Raw genomic sequence first — 17,244 nt, 5'->3', positions numbered from 1 at the left:
GCTTTATTCCCGTGATACTGATCAAGCACGTAAAATACACAGTCAGCCAACAATGTGTCCATTGGTGCCACACGGAGGACTCACATTAGCAGGCCAGTTACAGACCTGCCCGTCCGGGTCGTACACTAAACCTGAAATGAAAATACAGTAAACTACGTTTATAACGAACACGCTTATAACGAACTGACGGATAAAATGAACTTATTTTTTAGTCCCAGCCATTTCTTGTATATATGCTGCATATATGCTTATAACGAACTACGGTTATTACGAACTACAATTAGTGGTCTCTTTTAGTTCGTTATAACCGTAGTTAACTGTACATCATTGACATCTGTGGAACTTATAAAAAAAGATTCGCGGAGGTCCGCATTGTCCTTGGTTCATCAGAAGCATACCCTAATACCCTACCATCTGCATCACTTCGAGCCTTCCTCTCACGTCAAGCTTTCATCAACAGCCATTCATTCATTCAAAAACCGTTGAATCAACAACTGCAATATTCCTCCGCAGCAATTATCACGCGACGGGTATCGTTCAAAAAAATAATACTTCAACCGAAAGAATTTCAGTTATGACCCTTGAGTAGAGTTTGACTGATCATATGTGATAAAAGTATCCACCAAAGGGCCAGAGTGAAACATAGTCAAATTAAAGGCAGACAGAGTCGCGGATCGTCTTTATTCCAAAGTATTAAACATCCTTGATTCAGGCGTAATTGAAGTTTCTATTTTGAAGTGACGTCTCCGTCTCTGTTTAGCAACTTCCTCTGGCACATGGGTTTGAATTGACTTGGCTACTAATTTAAGCCTAAATAGGCCTAAATTCGCAGCCATCCAGGGGCGACTGGGGCCAGGGTAAAAAATAATCATGAATATATATATATATATGTGTGTGTGTGTGTGTGTGTGTGTGTGTGTGTGTGTGTGTGTGTGTGTGTGTGTGTGTGTGTGTGTGTGTGTGTGTGAAACCCATTTCTGGTGACCCCCGCCGTGATATTGCTGGAATATTGCTAAAAGCGGCGTAAAACCATACTCACTCACTATTCAACAATTGAGCCGTTTTTATACCGCATATTTTAAAATATTGAAAATGAAAACTTTTAATCTACAGAATTAATACCTGATATATCTCTAAATATGCTGATGGGCTTAAGGTTGCATCGCACACGGGTCTGTCAACCTTAAAAAATCGATTTACCTTAACCAAGGCTGCTTTGTTATGTGTGGCCCAGGTGAGCTCTTTAATTTATCTGTTAAGGGTGGTTACCTTCGGGGCAGAAGTTGTGCCCGTAGTAGTAGCCGTTGTGACACGTGTAGTATGTGTGGCAGCCAGTCTTGAAGTCAGGGTACCTGTTGTTGGCCAACTTGTCGCAGTTCTTCACATCCGTGCACGGCCAATAGCCAGCGCCCGGACTAAAAGATGTAAAAAATTAATACAACTATTGTTAGCAGGAGAAAGCAGTTTGGATTGGCACTGTGTATATCAACGTACAGACGAACAGGTTCTGTCATCTTTGGCAAAGTCATATTCTTGACACAGAGACATGAGCATGACAATTTATAATCATTTCAAAGCTTCCATTTCAAGATGCCATGTCATGCAAGTCACTGTGTTGTATCATTGGACAAGGTTATCGACTTGTGATACGAATGAAACAGTTGTTGACTGTGATGTGAAATGCCCATCAACCATCATTTATTCTTACTTGGAAAAACAAATACACCATAAACAAATATATAAATACAAATACTTTATTGCAATAACGGACACTAATGAGCAAAAAAAAGTTTACCAACAGAACAGGACCAATTTAAAAAAAGACACTTACATTGTTAATAGGCATGCATTAAGAACATCATTTCAAGTTATGCGTGAATGAGAACAAACATGATAGTGTAATGTCCACAGTATGGAGGATGGGGACAGTTGTTCAGTCATCGAACAATCATGAAGACTGAAATCAGCACATAATCCTTCAGAATGTTACAGTTGTCAGTCAATATCGTGTATGCCCACTATGAGCATCAACGCATAGCTCAACTCGACGATGGTCAAGATATGCAAAAGAAATAGGATTTGACGCCATTCTTCTAGGAGGGCCTGTACTAACTGATCCTTGTAATAAGGGCTACCTGGTCGTGGTCACACCTGACGGTAAAGGTGTTCTATAGCTGACAAGTCTGGTGACTGAGCTGGTCATGGCAAGATGTCGAATGGGGCCTTGTGTTATCTTGCTGAAACAGGGTCCGGTAGTACAACAGGGTACAGAGATAGGTCAATGTAACACTGTCCAGTGATGTTTCCTTCCAAATTCTCCAGATCTGTCTTGACTTGGCTACATTTGATATACCTACAGGTGCCGCATTGACTTGCAACTTGGCTAATAATGCATCACTGACTGGGCTAATAATGCTCCCTATTGCAGCGTTAACACTAGCATGTTGTTTGTCACTGTCCAACGGTTTGAGTGTGAATGCCAATACATCATTCCTTATGTACCAATTGTTGTAGGTTGGCATCCTGCAAGTGCATCAAACGTCTCACTTAACTCAAGTTCCACTGATATGTCTACCAGAGCACTACCCAGCAAATTGATTTGGTTTTCGTTTGGGCGATTGATTCTCAACCGTTCTGTAACACTATTCAGAGTGTGGACCAAAGATGTCCACATCTTAGCATCGTAACGTTTCTTTTGTTCATCATCAACAATCTTAGTAATTGAAAAAAAACCGTTCCTCTTGAAGTTGTGAGTACAAACATGTCAATTTAACCAGTTTTTCTAGCAATTCTGTGAACTCGACAATGGAAAAGATGAAGTCACTACTTGGAGAGTTTGTTGTCATTCTGAATATTTATGCGTACATCTAAATATCTAAATATGAAACAGATTCCACGTATTGCGTTCTTAGAAAACTTTAGATGACACTTGCATTATTGTTTTACAAAGGGATATATTTATCTAAATGGTTGTTGCTTTTGGTCAAGAATAACTACTGTTTCTCGTGAGGACATGATTTAAGTGACCAGGCTACCAAGTCATTTTTGCAATTCAACTAGTCAGCAAATATGGTGGTGCAGTCTCGACAAGGACAATATCCAAACACAAAGGACAGTCATAGATACTGTATCAGAATCAGAGTTTTTAACGAAACAAAACGTGAATTTTAAATCGCCCAATGTGTTCTACATAATGTCAGGACATCAATATCAGCTCCATCTAATTAAGTACAGGAAAGGTTTAACCAGCTCCAGAGTTCAACCAGTCCGAGTTTGGCTTTGCAATGATTACACCAACTGGCACCATCTTATAGCTGGGATATTGCTGAGTGTGACATTAAACAACAAAAAACAACAAAAAACAAACCCATACAAATTGACTGTTTCAAATGAATATCGTAGGTAAAAAAAAAGAGCAAAAGAAATTATACCTCTTAGTTGATTTTATCGCATTTAGTGATATCTCAGAAATAAACTGTACTGGCGCTTAGTCAGCAACAAAAGAATACTTCTACATGGTTTAATTTTTAAAAATAGAATTTGATTTAAAACTTAAAAGTTCAAAATAGAAATTCGCATAATACGCAACTGCTGCAGCTGATAGGTAGGTTAGCCATCTTATGTTTGAAAATCCACACAAATTGAACATTGAACATTGAACATTTATGGTTGCAGATACATCTAATTACTACAGCCTTTATTGAATCGACGGCCTCCGTGGTCTAGTGGTAGAGCGTCCGCCCGGAGAGCGGAAGGTCCGGGGTTCGTTCCCGGGCCGCGTCGTATCAAAAGACGTTAAAAGATGGTACTTGTTGTTAGCCTGTCTGGCGCCCGGCATTAAGGGGCTAAAACAAGGACAGATCGGCTCGGAGTCAGTATTCTGAGTGGGGTACGTTAAACTGCGACATGGTATCTCAATGAGCTAGCACTATAAAGTCCGGACTAGTACAAGCAGCCACACACACACACACACGTGCATGCACGTCGCTATATAAGTGCAATAATCTTGGACGCGACCTTAAACCCCATTTCACCTCACCTCTTTATTTAAAACCAATCTCGTTTTACACAAAATTACCCAGCCACAGATTACTTTTTTCAAACCGTTTCAGGAATGAGTGGTGTTAAAGAGACATAATCAAAGTTAACAAATTGAATAGTTCTTGTTGAAACAAACTCGGGATACTACTTTTCCTTGCAAGACGTGTCGATCAAAACCAAACAGATTACATGACTGTCTCAAGGAAAAGCTTCTTAAAGGGAATAATCATTTATACTAACAAAAAATGTATTCAATCTGCTGAGAAAATCACCAATTTACCAAAGTGAAAAAAACAAATATATATTTTTGTGAATAACGTTATCATTCAGTGTTACTATCTGCGTTTTACAACATATGGCTCCAAGAGCCGCGTTCTCTCACAGCTATGACTTTCATAACACTCTTCGTAACCCAGGGTACCTCATGGACGTTATGGCTGATAAGACTTACAAAGGAAATTATCGTGACAACAGATAATGACTTAGAACTAGTGAGACAACCAAGCCGTTATGTAACCTCACCGTATACACAATACACCAACGTTAATGTGTTTAGAATAGAAATGTTCGTGAGTAATTTCCACATAAAGCTCGCTGGTAACTCATGCATCTTCCCAGGATCACGCCAATCCATACTAAAGAGACAAATGATGACGATGGGGTTCAACGTCACTCTCTACATTAGGGTACTTATAATATAGCGACCTGCAATTCACAGGTGTATGCCAGGGTGTTTGTACTAGTCCGGAGTTTTGCAGGTTTTATGGCGCTAGTCCACTGAGATACCATGCCGCACTTTAACATTGATATCCCACTCAGACACAGTATACTAACTCAGAGTTCACCACCTTTATCTCCCTAATGCCGAGCACCACCAAGGGCATCAACAAAATAAGAACCATCTTTTTACGTCTTTGGGTATGACGTGCCCAGGGGACCGAATCATCGTCCTTCTGATCCCCCTGCAGACGCTCCATCCACTAGACAACAGGCGGTCTTAGAGCATGGAATACTGGATAACACATTGTAATGTCCTCACAGCTGCATATTGGACACAATGCATATAGGGGGTATCACAGATGCCTCAGTCGTCTAAGGCACCGCAACTCGTTGTACAGAGTTCAGAGTTGCGTTCCTTGGGCATGGCAGAAACCTATGATTTCTGGTTTCGAATCACGGTTCGCCACAATTATGTTTATAGGTTTGTCAGCACCATACCCGTGCTCGTGGGTTTCACAGAAGTGGTAAACGTCTTAGACCTGCATCACTTCGGTCTTTCCTCCCACATTAAGCTGACATGCCGTGATATTACTGGAATACTGTTCAAGGCGGCGTTAAACCCAACTCACTCACTCACTGCATGTACCTTTTATCGACTATTACTGATTATTATACAACTGGTACACGTCACTGGCGCGGATGTTAGTCGACAAAAATATTGTCGTTTATCGTTCACTGAATATATGTTATCCACTTTTGTTTGTGTTTCTAAAATGCACGTTATCCGATATTCATATACACTTGTGACCCGTGAAGATCCGGGGTAGAATAGGTCTTTAGCAACCAATGCTTGCCGTAAACAGCGACTATGCTTGTCGTAAGAGGCGACTAACGGGATCGGGTGGTCAGGCTCGCTGACTTTGTTGAAGCATGTCATCGTATCGATGCTCATGACATTAATCACTGGATTGTCTGGTCCAGACTCGATTATTTACAGACCTCCGTCATATAGCTGGAATAGTGCTGAGTGCGGCGTTAAATATAACAATATAAACATATACACTTGTTTCTGGTTTTGTTAAGTTTTAGTTAAGATATCAACATGTATACTAAAAGTGCCATTAGAAACAGAAATTTTTTTTTCTGAAAGTAATACATTTATTACATCAAATGATCAGATCACATACCGAACGCAGCGCTGGTGGTCGGGGTCAAATACTTCAGTACTATTGCACCGTATCCTAACAGCCACACCCCGCAAACACACCAGATAGTAGAAACAGGAGTACTCATAGATTCCGTTGGGCTTGCCAGTACAGTCAAGGCCAAACACTACAACTACAAGAAAGAAAATGTATATTAGGTATTATTATGTACAGATTAATATTTAAAAAATGCAGCAAAGAGGGTTTGGGTGATCCTGGCACAGTCAGGCTGGTTTGGCTCATCATGAGCTCAGGGCCCTTGCCCCCTCTACACGCAGCCCGACAGAGAATGGGACATCTCCCGGGAAGCGCTGCCTGGTCAAACCCACCCAGAACTTTTCGGAGAATGTGAGGCCTCCCAACGCTGCAGCCTTCTGCATTACCCAGATTGTCAGAAAGGCTGTAAACCCGGGTACTCTCCCAATGTCAGACAAGAGATTTCGAGGTACCAACCCTGAGGCACCGAGAACAATGGGGAGATGGTTGGTTGGTTGGTTGGTTGTTTAACGCCGCACTCAGCAATAATCCAGCTATATGACGGCGGTCTGTAAATAATCGAGTCTGGACCAGACAATTCAGTGATTAATGTCATAAGCATCGATCCATGCAATTGGGATCGATGACATGCATCAACCAAGTCAGCGAGCCTGACCACCCGATCCCGTTAGTCGCCTTTTACGACAAGCATAGTCACCTTTTACGGCAAGCATGGGTTGCTGAAGACTTATTCTACCCCGGATCTTCACGGGTCCAATGGGGAGATGTCAAACGTGACTTTTCGAAAGCGAGGTCCGCATATTTGCCATGTCATTGCCAATCATATAAATGTCAAAAGGGACAAAAGCTAGTAAAACATGAACGATTTAATTGGCATGAAAAGAAGGCATGTGATCCATTGTACAAAGCGATATTAGCGCTAAGTTGATCGTAACTCCCATACCTTAACATATACTTACGACTGTCGTAGTGCTAAGGTTGTTTTGCACAACGGCACCCAGGTTTCTTTGCCTGGATACGCCTGGGACTGTTTTCTGACCTATTCCAATTGTTTTTATAATCATAATTTTCCATTACGCCTCTACATGTTCTGGGTCGTGCCATGGGAGGACCCCTGTGTCAAAACCAAGCATGGCGCTGACAGTGATTCATACGCCTCACTGAAATAACTTGTGTCAAACCGGAATCATTCACTCACGACTTACACCATGAGTGAGTTAAGTTTAACGCCGCTTTTAACAGTATTCCAGTTATATCATGGCGTGTCAGCTTAATGTGGGAAGAAAGCCCGAAGTGATGCAGGTCTCAGACGTTTACCACTTCGGTGAAACCCACGAGCACGGGTATGGTGCTAACAAACCTAGAAACATAATCGGGGCGAACCGGGATTCGAGCCCACAATCATAGGTTTCAGGCGTGCCCAAAGGACTCAACTCTGCACAGCGAATCGCGGCGCCTTAGACGACCGTGCCCCCTTACATCATGATATATAGTGACTTGGTTATACCAAGGCCTTGCTGCTTCACGGTTAAGACAATATGATGTTTACCACTTTGGTGAAACACACGGGCACGTGTATGGTGTTGACAAACCTAGAAACATAATCAGAGCAAATATGGGATTCGAACCCACGATCATAGCTTTCTGGCATGCCTAAGGGACGCAACTCCGTATAACGATGTACAAATGAGTGTGTTTGTGTGTATGGTTTTACGCCGCTCTTAGCAATATTCCAGCAATATCACGGAAGGGGACACAAGAAATGGGCTTCACACATTGTACCCATGTCGGGAATCGAACCCGGGTCTTCGACGTGACGAGCGAACGCTTTAACCACCAGGCTACCGCCCCACAAATGACCTGTAGTTTCACAATGGTATATGAGAACCGTCAGTCGTGTTTAGGAAGGCGTCGTCTTACCTGCAGTGAAGCCAAAAAAGACAGCAACAATAAAGTACCACTGCGGTGGCATTTTGAGACCTGCTACGAAGATAAGAAGTACTTGAGACAATAGCTGTAGATAAGGCACTGAATGAACATGTCCTCTTGGTGTTAATACTGACCCAGGCGACACGATAATGAGATACACTACTGTGCAAAAGCAACTTCCCCCGAATGGTATCAGAAACGCGTAGTCTATCATGCCTGAGTGTGAACTGGTGGATTTTGTTTTCTCTCAAGGCTCTAAACCTCTATATTTCACAGATTATTTGTTAAAATCATGATGCTCAAATGTTTAGTGATTTATGAATATGCGAGTATGCATATTTTGTGGCATGATAGGGTCAAATAAGACAGCAATGGGAAATCAGGGAAGGACAAGGTCCCCAGTACATCATGTTTTCAGGGTCTGTGACCTGACTCTTTATGTGTTTCTTAACAGGCAGACAGACAGGCAGACAGACAGACAGACAGACAGTTTATTCAGTATGCAAGGCCATAAGGCCCCTAGTACAGTTCAGTTTTAACAAACACATAAAAATAAATGATCTTGAACATAGTATAATATATTCACCTTAGTCTAAATACATGTTTCATATACATTGCTAAAGATTTGATAACTTCTTCATTGGTCGAATTCAACAAATTGATCATCAGTTGATTGGCTTTGTGTGTAATGTCTAAATTAGGTAGAAACTTTCATCTCAACGTTTTATATTTTTCACATAAGAACATATGAAACTCGTCTTCAATCTCCTGGTTGGTACAGTTAGAACATATATAATTTTCAAAATCACTATCCTTGTTTCTACGATATTTATTGACAAGGAAGTTGTTTGTATTCTAAATTTACAAAGTGCTCTCAATTGAGTTTTATCTTGTATCTTACCCCGACGACGTAAGACGTGGTATATGACGTGCAGTCAGCTAATATCTAAAGTTACGTGATATATCCGGAATATTGCCGATTGCAGCGTAACACGATAACATAATAATTCAACAGCGCAGTACTTTTTAACAAACCAAAAGTACCGTACAACTATTTCAGACCCAGTCTTCCTCTAAATATGGTATTAAATCACATGTGAATATATCCAGTTATTAAGTTTGAAGACGTATTGATTAAAGCCTTTTTCTAAACGTATTAATGTCACGTATCATTGTTGAAGAAAAGCCCAAAGTGACCCGGTCTCAGGCATTTACCACATAAGAGGACAAAGAGATTCTGGGATTCGAACACACACTCAGCGGATCCTGGCATGGCTCAGCGTCAACGACGCCTTAGACTAAATGTCCTATCTGGCGACCGCTTTATCCAGACTTAGCAAAGGGCAAACGAACACCATGAGTACATGAAGAAATATTACATCTGGTGTTAAGGATATTTGATGTCCTCTGAATTTATTATCATTAATGTGTTCCTGTACGAACACCATCTCATCCAAGTTGTCCAGTTATTGGAACCCGGACTTGACAGGTTGTGATGTAAATTCCAATGCTTCATGCTGTCAAAAATCACCATACTGCAATTAACCTGTTAGTCAAGTGATTTCTCTCCTGTTGACAATAACAACCTTCAACTGTTTTAGAACTGACAGTTTTAGAGAAATTATAAAGGACCTTACCTCTTTCATTCTCAGTCCGCCTTCGTCATATTTTCTAATTAAAGTTGTTCGTTTTATTTTGTCCTTTTTATCATTCCAGATGAATCTGTACAATATTTTGTTTTGTTCATCAATAAATTCACTTGGAGGGTTTGGAAGAGAGGAAAATATATGTACTAAGGTTGACAGGGCCAAGGTTTTGACAACAGCAATTTTACCTATCAAATTATATTTCTTTTCCTCCAATTCCCTAAAATTTGATTATTAATTTCAAATCTCCTCTTTGTGATGATTACCCCCAGATTTTTAAGTTCGAATTAAGTTTTATTCCCAATATTTCAAAGTCCCCATTGTGCCAGTCTAGTTTCAGATCCTGACATAATTTGATATGACAGCATTGAACCTATCCAGATTGCTTTTGTTTTATCAATATTAATTTTTAATCCTGACATTTTATAAAAATCATTGTGGGTGTCAGTCGCAATATTTAAACTATCATCAGTCCCATCTAGAAATATTTCAGTATCATGAGCATATTGTCAAAGTTTATGTTCCACATTATTCAGTTTGATACCTTTTATTGCATTATTATCACGAATCATTGTTCCAAACGTTTCAGCAACGAGCCGGAATAGATATGGAGACAATGGGTGTCCTTGTCTACATCCCCTTTCGTTACAGAAGAATTTAGATAGATGTCCATTTTGTATGATGCAAGATGAAGCGTTATTTATAAGTATGTGTATACATTTTCTTATATTAGGCCCAAAGCCAAACCTTTCCAGTGTCAACATGGTAAATTGTTTTGAAACAGTATCAAAAGCTTTTTCAAAGTCTATAAGTAATAGTAAACCAGGCTTAGTTTCTAATTTTGTTTCAAACAAAATATCATGTAGTAGTATGTTTTCGCTAGTACATCTGGATAAAGCCAGTTTGGTTTCAGTGTACGAGAGTATTAAGTGTTGCTTTAATTCTGTTTGCAATACATGTACTCAAAATTTTATACAATGAATTTAAGAGAGAAATTGGTCGCCAGTTTTTGAGTAGTTGTTTATCTGTAGTGCCCTTGGGTATACAGGTAATGACACCTCTATTCAGTGTTAGACTTAAAGTGTTATTTCTAAATGTTTCTGTAATATATCTGTATACCCATATTCCAAGATCTTTCCAGAAAAAATTGAAAAACTCAACAGGGAATCCATCAATACCTGGGCTTTAGTTATTTTTCATAGATTTTACGGCCTTTGTTCTTTCATTCATGTTAATCGTGTTTTCTAAATAATCAAACTGTGATTAACTAAGTTTTGGCGTGTTAAGTTCGTGTAATAAACTTTTGGATTCATTAGTTATTTCTCCACTTGAAGAGTATAGTTTCTCATAAACAAATTCTTTGTTCAGTTAAGATGGATTGTCCATGGGTTATTAACTCCCCCTTTTCAGTTATAATACTGTTAATTAGTTTATTGGTATAGTTCCTGTTTTCAAGATGACAAAGACATTTTGATTGTTTTTCTCCTTCCTCGTACCACTGGATTCTGTTTCTTATTTGTATTCCCCCTTGATTCTTCTTCTTTTAATCTTTCAAAAAGTATTTTATAATTAGACAAGTCTGACCGCTTTGATTAACTTATAATCTGAAATTTTACTGTTTGAATATTCTAGCTTTGTTTCTTTTAGTGTATCTTTCACTATTTGTATATATTCATTGTTAAACAGTAAAGATGTATGCAACTTCCAGTAGCCCCTACCTCTTTCTTTTCTAAGTGTATTTGAAAAAGTCGCTATTATTGCAGAGTGATCAGATTTGTATCCTGGTATAATTGTAGAATCAGTAGTTATATTTGCAATGTCTTGTGACACCAAAAGGAAGTCAAGTCTAGCTAGTCTAGGCTTTTTCTTCCACCATGTGTATTTCTTTGCATCTAGATTTTCTAAATTTCTGAGTCAGAATTTCTGCACTGATTGGCAAAATCAAAACAAAGAAATTTCTCCAAGAATTTTAATGTAAGCTAAAGGTATATCGATGATCTGATATCGTTCAATAATGGTCAAATAGCCACTCCCCAGTCTCATCCGTTTCTTTTTGGGACTCATGCATAAATATTCAGAGTGACACAAAAATGTATCCACAAAACTCAAGCCTGTAAGGAATGGGGTATGACTTTCCAATAGTCAACCATAGCTTTATGTCGAACAGTATTCCAGCAGGGCCAACCTTTGGTGTCTACATTTCATAACTTTTGAAGTAAAAACGCGCATACTCTTTCTCCTAGATTTCAAAGATCGTCATATGAATTTTGCGATTCATCAGCAGAATCATTTAATGGATTCTGTCTTCATCAGATGTTTGTTCTGATTAAGTTAAGCGTTGTGTGACGTTCATTTGTTTGTTTGTTTATTGATTTCGGCCTGACTCAGCAATAGTCTGCAAAATTATGACGGCGCCCTGACAAAAATCGAGTCCAAATAAGACAATCCAGTTATTGATGTTATAAGTAACGATCCAGGCAGTCTGGATACAATGATATGCAACCATCTAAGGCACCGGCCTTGGAAACCTGATCCGTTAAGTCGCCTCGTAAACCAGTACATATGTCCCCTGCCTATATGTAAGGAACAATTCTGTAAGTTCCTGCAATCATGCTATTTGATAGTCTACATGTCAGCAGACCCAATGAAAACCATTGAGATATGAAGTCACGAGGACAACTACTTTACTTATCTAATTGCATAAACCATCTGTCACTTTCCATGGGTTTTTTCATGTGACTGTTGTAACGTTTGTGTCTGCAGAAAAGATATCACCGCGACCCGACATGTTGTTCTTGGTGGTTCTGTTGGGAATTTTTGCAGGTAAGCAACGATTCAGTCATTGAATTAAGGTGAGGTGAGGTGAGGTGAGGTGAGGTGAGGTGAGGTGAGGTGAGGTGAATTTGGGTTTAACGTCGCGTCCAGGTTAAAGCCTTCGCTCGTCAGGCCGAAGACCCGGGTTCGATTCCCGACAAGGGTACAATGTGTGAAGCCCATTTCTGGTGTTCCCCGCCGTGATATTGCTGGAATATTGCTAAAGCGGCGTTAAACCCTACTCTCTCACTAACTCACTCAATTATCTCCAGGAGATGACGATCTCGGACATTCCTCGTGATAATTACTTTAATTTAGATTCCTTGACATATTTCATTTTATCTTCTTTTAGGAGCGATAGAAATACAGTAAAATACGTTTATAACGAACACGCTTATAACGAAAGATCTTTATTATTGGTCCCGGCCATTTACTGTATAGATGTTGTATATATGCTTATAACGAACTACGGTTATAACGAACTAAAATTAGTGGTCCATTTGAGGTCTTACACAATTCGATGTTGTGGATCATCGGTGTCGCGGTATTCAGCTTGCTTTTTTTAAAATTCAGGGTTTGCAAACACATTACACGGAAAGGCCGAAATGAAAGATGTTCTTTACGTGTCTCACTTTGGCGAAGCCGATGAACATAGTTATAGTGATGATAGACGAAGGGGCACAATGGAGTACATTTAGATTTGTTTGTTGTTTGACGCCGCACTCGGCAATATTCCAGCTATATGTCTGTAAATACTCGCGTCTGGAACAGACAATCCAGTGATTGACATCATGAGCATCGATCCGGGCAATTGGGATACGATGACATGCATCAACCAAGTTAGCGAGCCTGACCTCCCGATCCCGTTAGTCACCTCTTACGACAAGCATAGTCGCCTTATACGGCAAGCATGGGTTGCCGAAGACCTATTCTACCTCGATTGTTCACGTTTAGGTTACATTTTGACAGCAATACCCACATTTATATTTCAGCGGCAACGGCATTGGACTGCACCGGTGAGCCAGATGGGATCTACGAGTACACCTGCTTCTCATACACGCGCTGCATACAAGGAGTGGCAGTAGAGATCAGATGCAACAGCACTGACATCTTTGATCCCAACCAGCAAAGATGTGTGACGTAAGTAATATGATAATAGTCATAATATTAATATCTTTGACATCATCTTTATGATCATAACCATGAACCATAACATTGATTATTTAACTGAAACAAGACATATCTAAAAAAAATGCAAAATATTCGCAGTGGTATACAATAATGCGCAGAAATGATAAACATGAGACTCACGCAAGGACATATATTTACATTTGTACAATATGTTTTTTCAGGTAAACAATTGACTTGACTTTGCATGTGTTTGTGATGGGTTGCCCCGATGGGGCAGGATAGGCTCATCTTTTGGCGAAAACCTGGTATCATCACCGTTTGATAGCGATTCATAAACACATGCGCATGATATGGTCGGAATCGTACATTCGTCACTGCTTTTGACAGACATTTCTTATGAATATGGAGAGTGTTTTGTCTCTTTTATTTAGGTGAAGGATTAATGACTAGCATTAGGAAATTATGTAAACAGGGGAGGGGAGGGTACATTGGCTATAAAATTATTACACTTTTGTAGCGATGCGCATGCAAGTGTGTGGCTGCTTGTACTGGTCCGGGTTAAAAGTACCAGCCCACAGAGAAACCATGCCCCATTTTAACATAGATACCCAGCTCGGACACAGTATACTGACTCTGAGCCGACCAGTCCTTGTTTTATCCACTTAATTGCTAGCGCCAGGCAAAATTTCAACATATTTTGGTATGACGCGACCGGGTCGGGACCACCGACCTGCCGCTGTCCTGGTAAACGCTCTATTCACGTGACCACGGAGGGGCTATGGAAACAAACCTACCGTCATCGCTGTGTGTTTTGATACTGTTTCGAGTCATATGGGGAATATTATGCTTAATTTGGATAATAAGTTCGAGACAACCGGTAATTCTCAGATCAAAGAATAAATGATAATATCTAATAATGGAATTCGCAGGGACCGGAATATGAGTTCGAGACAACCGGAAATTCGACACATCCAAGTTCGACACAACGAGGTGCGATAGTATATAGATACAGCGCGCTGCATAATTACATCATAGTACCATAGTTTACTAAAATCAACTAGGACGATAGTTGTATTTCTGCTTAAACCAAAATACATCTACATTTTAAAGTTATTTCATCTGGTTTATCAGTAAATGCTATTTTGTAGAAGACAGGAGCTTCATTCTATACAAACACAAACGTTAATCGTTAACGTTAATCCACGATCACCTCCGTGGTCTACCCGGATAGCGGAAGGTGGGTGTCTCGATCCTCAGTCGCGGCACAGACAGGCGTTTAAGTGTGGTACTTGTTGTTACCCTGTCTGGCGCTCGACATTAAGGTAGTTCGTTAGCTCGAAGGCAGTAAACTGTGTCTGAGTCGTATATCCATGTTAAACTGCGGCATGACACTCACGCACGCACGCACGCACGCACGCACTATATCTGAAATAATCTTGAACGCACGCACCCTGAGTGCTACAAACCCCACCTCACCTCACCTCACCTCACCTCACCTCACCTCACCTCACAGTCATTCTGTGTCTGGAACATCGCTCACAATGAAGTACACACTACGTACTCACTACAACACTAGGGGGCACGGGTGGCCCAGTCGTCTAAGGCGCCGCGATTCGCTGTGCAGGGTTGCACGCCAGAAACCTTCGAATCCCAGTTCGCCCTTCCGATCCCCCGGCAGACGCTCCATCCACTCAACAACAGGTGGTCTTAGAGCATGGAATACTGGATAACACATTGTAATGTCCTCACAGCTGCATATTGGACACAATGCATATGGGGGGGGAGTGTATCACGGATAACTCAGTCGTCTAAGGAACCGCAACTCGTTGTACAGAGTTGCGTCCCTTGGGCACGCCAGAAACCTAGGATTTCGGGTTTCGAATCACGGTTCCCCCGTTTATGTTTCTAGGTTTGTCAGCACCATAACCGTGCTCGTGGGTTTCACCGAAGTGGTAAAGTCTGAGACCTGCATTACTTCGGGCTTTCCTCCCACATTAAGCTGACACGCCGTGATATAACTGGAATAACGTTAAAAGCGGCGTTAAACCCAACTCACTCACTCACTACAACACTAATAGTAAATATTTTTTACCATCAGTCCTACCGGAGGGTACTGGCCATGCACAAATGTGGTAAACTGCCAGAACCTGGACGACAACAGATACCCCGACTACAATGAGGGCTGCAAATCCTACTACACTTGTCATAACGGCTTCTTCTTGGGAAACAGCTTCTGTCCCGATGGTAGGTCTATGCGGAATAAATCACTAATGTTTATTTTATTGATGAACTCATCCATGCATTTCAAATGAAAGTAATTTTCCTGTTTTGCATTGTATAAAGGGCTATAGTGTTTAGATGTTTTATGTTTTATTTGGTGTTTATTAGTAATGTAATACCTGACACAGAGGTCAGCCTAGTGGTAAATGCGTTCGCTCTCCGCGTCGAAGATACGGGTACGAATCCCCATGGGTACAATGTGTGTAGCCCATTCCTGGTGTTCCCCGCCGTGATATTTCACACTCATTCATTCATTCACTCACTCACTCACTCACTCACTCACTCACTCACTCACTCACGCACTCACTCACCGACAATACCACCAACCCACCCACCCACTCACTCACTCACTCACTCACCAACAATACCACCAACCCAGCCATTCACTCACTCACTCACTCACTCACTCATTCACTCATTCACTCATTCACTCACTCACTCACCGACAATACCACCAACCCACCCACCCACTCACTCACCCACTCACTCACCAACAATACCACCAACCCACCCACTCGCTCACTCACTCACTCACCAACAATACCACCAACCCACCCACCCACCCGCTCACTCACTCACTCACTCACTCACTCAGAGCCGAGTGTTTCTCTTCTACAGCTTGGTAAGCAATCGGGTAAAACTAATCTGATGATGGTATTTCCAACTCATATAGACAAAACAAGTCTCCCCTGTATTGTAAGGTAGTACTACTGGTAACAATCTTTTTTCAGGTCTTGTGTTCGACTTTGAAAAACAATTGTGCAACTGGCCCTTCAACGTCCCGCCTCCATGTGGCACAGCCTGAACTGACAGGGAAATTGTAAACCTTTGACAGAAATAAAACCAGCTCAAAAGCATAACCCATTTTGATGCAGGGTCAGAAAGTGCAAAGTACAGTGGAGGACCATACTGAGCACACGTATGACGAGCGTGTAGTACTATGACTAGCGTGTAGTTCTATGACGAGCCTGGAGTACTATGACGAGCGTGTAGTACTATGACTAGCGTGTAGTTCTATGACGAGCCTGGAGTACTATGACGAGCGTGTAGTACTATGACTAGCGTGTAGTTCTATGACGAGCCTGGGGTACTATGACGAGCGTGTAGTACTATGACTAGCGTGTAGTTCTATGACGAGCCTGGAGTACTATGACGAGCGTGTAGTACTATGACTAGCGTGTAGTTCTATGACGAGCCTGGGGTACTATGACGAGCGTGTAGTACTATGACTAGCGTGTAGTTCTATGACGAGCCTGGGGTACTATGACGAGTGTGTAGTACTATGACGAGCCTGGGGTACTATGACGAGCCTGGGGTACTATGACGAGCCTGGGGTACTATGACGAGCCTGGGGTACTATGACGGGTGTGTAGTACTATGACGAGTGTGTAGTTCTATGACGAGTGTGTAGTACTATGACGAGTGTGTAGTACTATGACAAGTGTGTAGTACTATGACGAGCCTGGGGTACTATGACGAGT

At 41.1% G+C, this 17,244-nt stretch overlaps 2 protein-coding genes across 2 annotated transcripts; one reads left to right on the top strand and one right to left on the bottom strand.

Annotated features, from left to right (window-relative positions):
- LOC139455811 (uncharacterized) lies at positions 1 to 7,976 on the bottom strand. Its single transcript, XM_071237359.1, has 4 exons — positions 7,884 to 7,976; positions 5,949 to 6,099; positions 1,270 to 1,415; positions 1 to 131 (listed from the first exon to the last, which is right to left on the bottom strand). The coding sequence occupies exons 1-4, from the start codon at positions 7,933 to 7,935 to the stop codon at positions 43 to 45; spliced, it is 438 nt and encodes a 145-aa protein (XP_071093460.1). The 5' UTR covers positions 7,936 to 7,976; the 3' UTR covers positions 1 to 42.
- Positions 7,977 to 12,250: 4,274 nt separating this feature from the next.
- On the top strand, positions 12,251 to 16,623 carry LOC139455810 (peritrophin-48-like). Its single transcript, XM_071237358.1, has 4 exons — positions 12,251 to 12,361; positions 13,345 to 13,492; positions 15,582 to 15,727; positions 16,495 to 16,623. Exons 1-4 carry the CDS (start codon positions 12,325 to 12,327, stop codon positions 16,566 to 16,568), a joined length of 405 nt encoding a protein of 134 aa, XP_071093459.1. The 5' UTR covers positions 12,251 to 12,324; the 3' UTR covers positions 16,569 to 16,623.
- Positions 16,624 to 17,244: the final 621 nt, after the last annotated feature.

This window comes from Haliotis cracherodii, unplaced genomic scaffold, assembly GCF_022045235.1.
Source record: "Haliotis cracherodii isolate W230 unplaced genomic scaffold, xgHalCrac1.p SCAF_11, whole genome shotgun sequence".
NCBI classification, from domain to species: Eukaryota; Metazoa; Mollusca; class Gastropoda; order Lepetellida; family Haliotidae; genus Haliotis; species Haliotis cracherodii.
This window is presented reverse-complemented; position numbering and strand designations above follow the sequence as displayed.

Excerpts from the sequence above, each read along its gene's own strand:
- LOC139455811 (XM_071237359.1), bottom strand. The coding sequence starts at position 7,935 with ATGCCACCGCAGTGGTACTTTATTGTTGCTGTCTTTTTTGGCTTCACT. Across the intron at positions 6,100-7,883 it reads CTTTTTTGGCTTCACTGCAG|TTGTAGTGTTTGGCCTTGAC; the intron begins GTAAGACGACGC and ends TCTTTCTTGTAG. Across the intron at positions 1,416-5,948 it reads GACCACCAGCGCTGCGTTCG|TCCGGGCGCTGGCTATTGGC; the intron begins GTATGTGATCTG and ends TACATCTTTTAG.
- LOC139455810 (XM_071237358.1), top strand. The coding sequence starts at position 12,325 with ATGTTGTTCTTGGTGGTTCTGTTGGGAATTTTTGCAG. Across the intron at positions 12,362-13,344 it reads TCTGTTGGGAATTTTTGCAG|CGGCAACGGCATTGGACTGC; the intron begins GTAAGCAACGAT and ends TTTATATTTCAG. Across the intron at positions 15,728-16,494 it reads AAACAGCTTCTGTCCCGATG|GTCTTGTGTTCGACTTTGAA; the intron begins GTAGGTCTATGC and ends ATCTTTTTTCAG.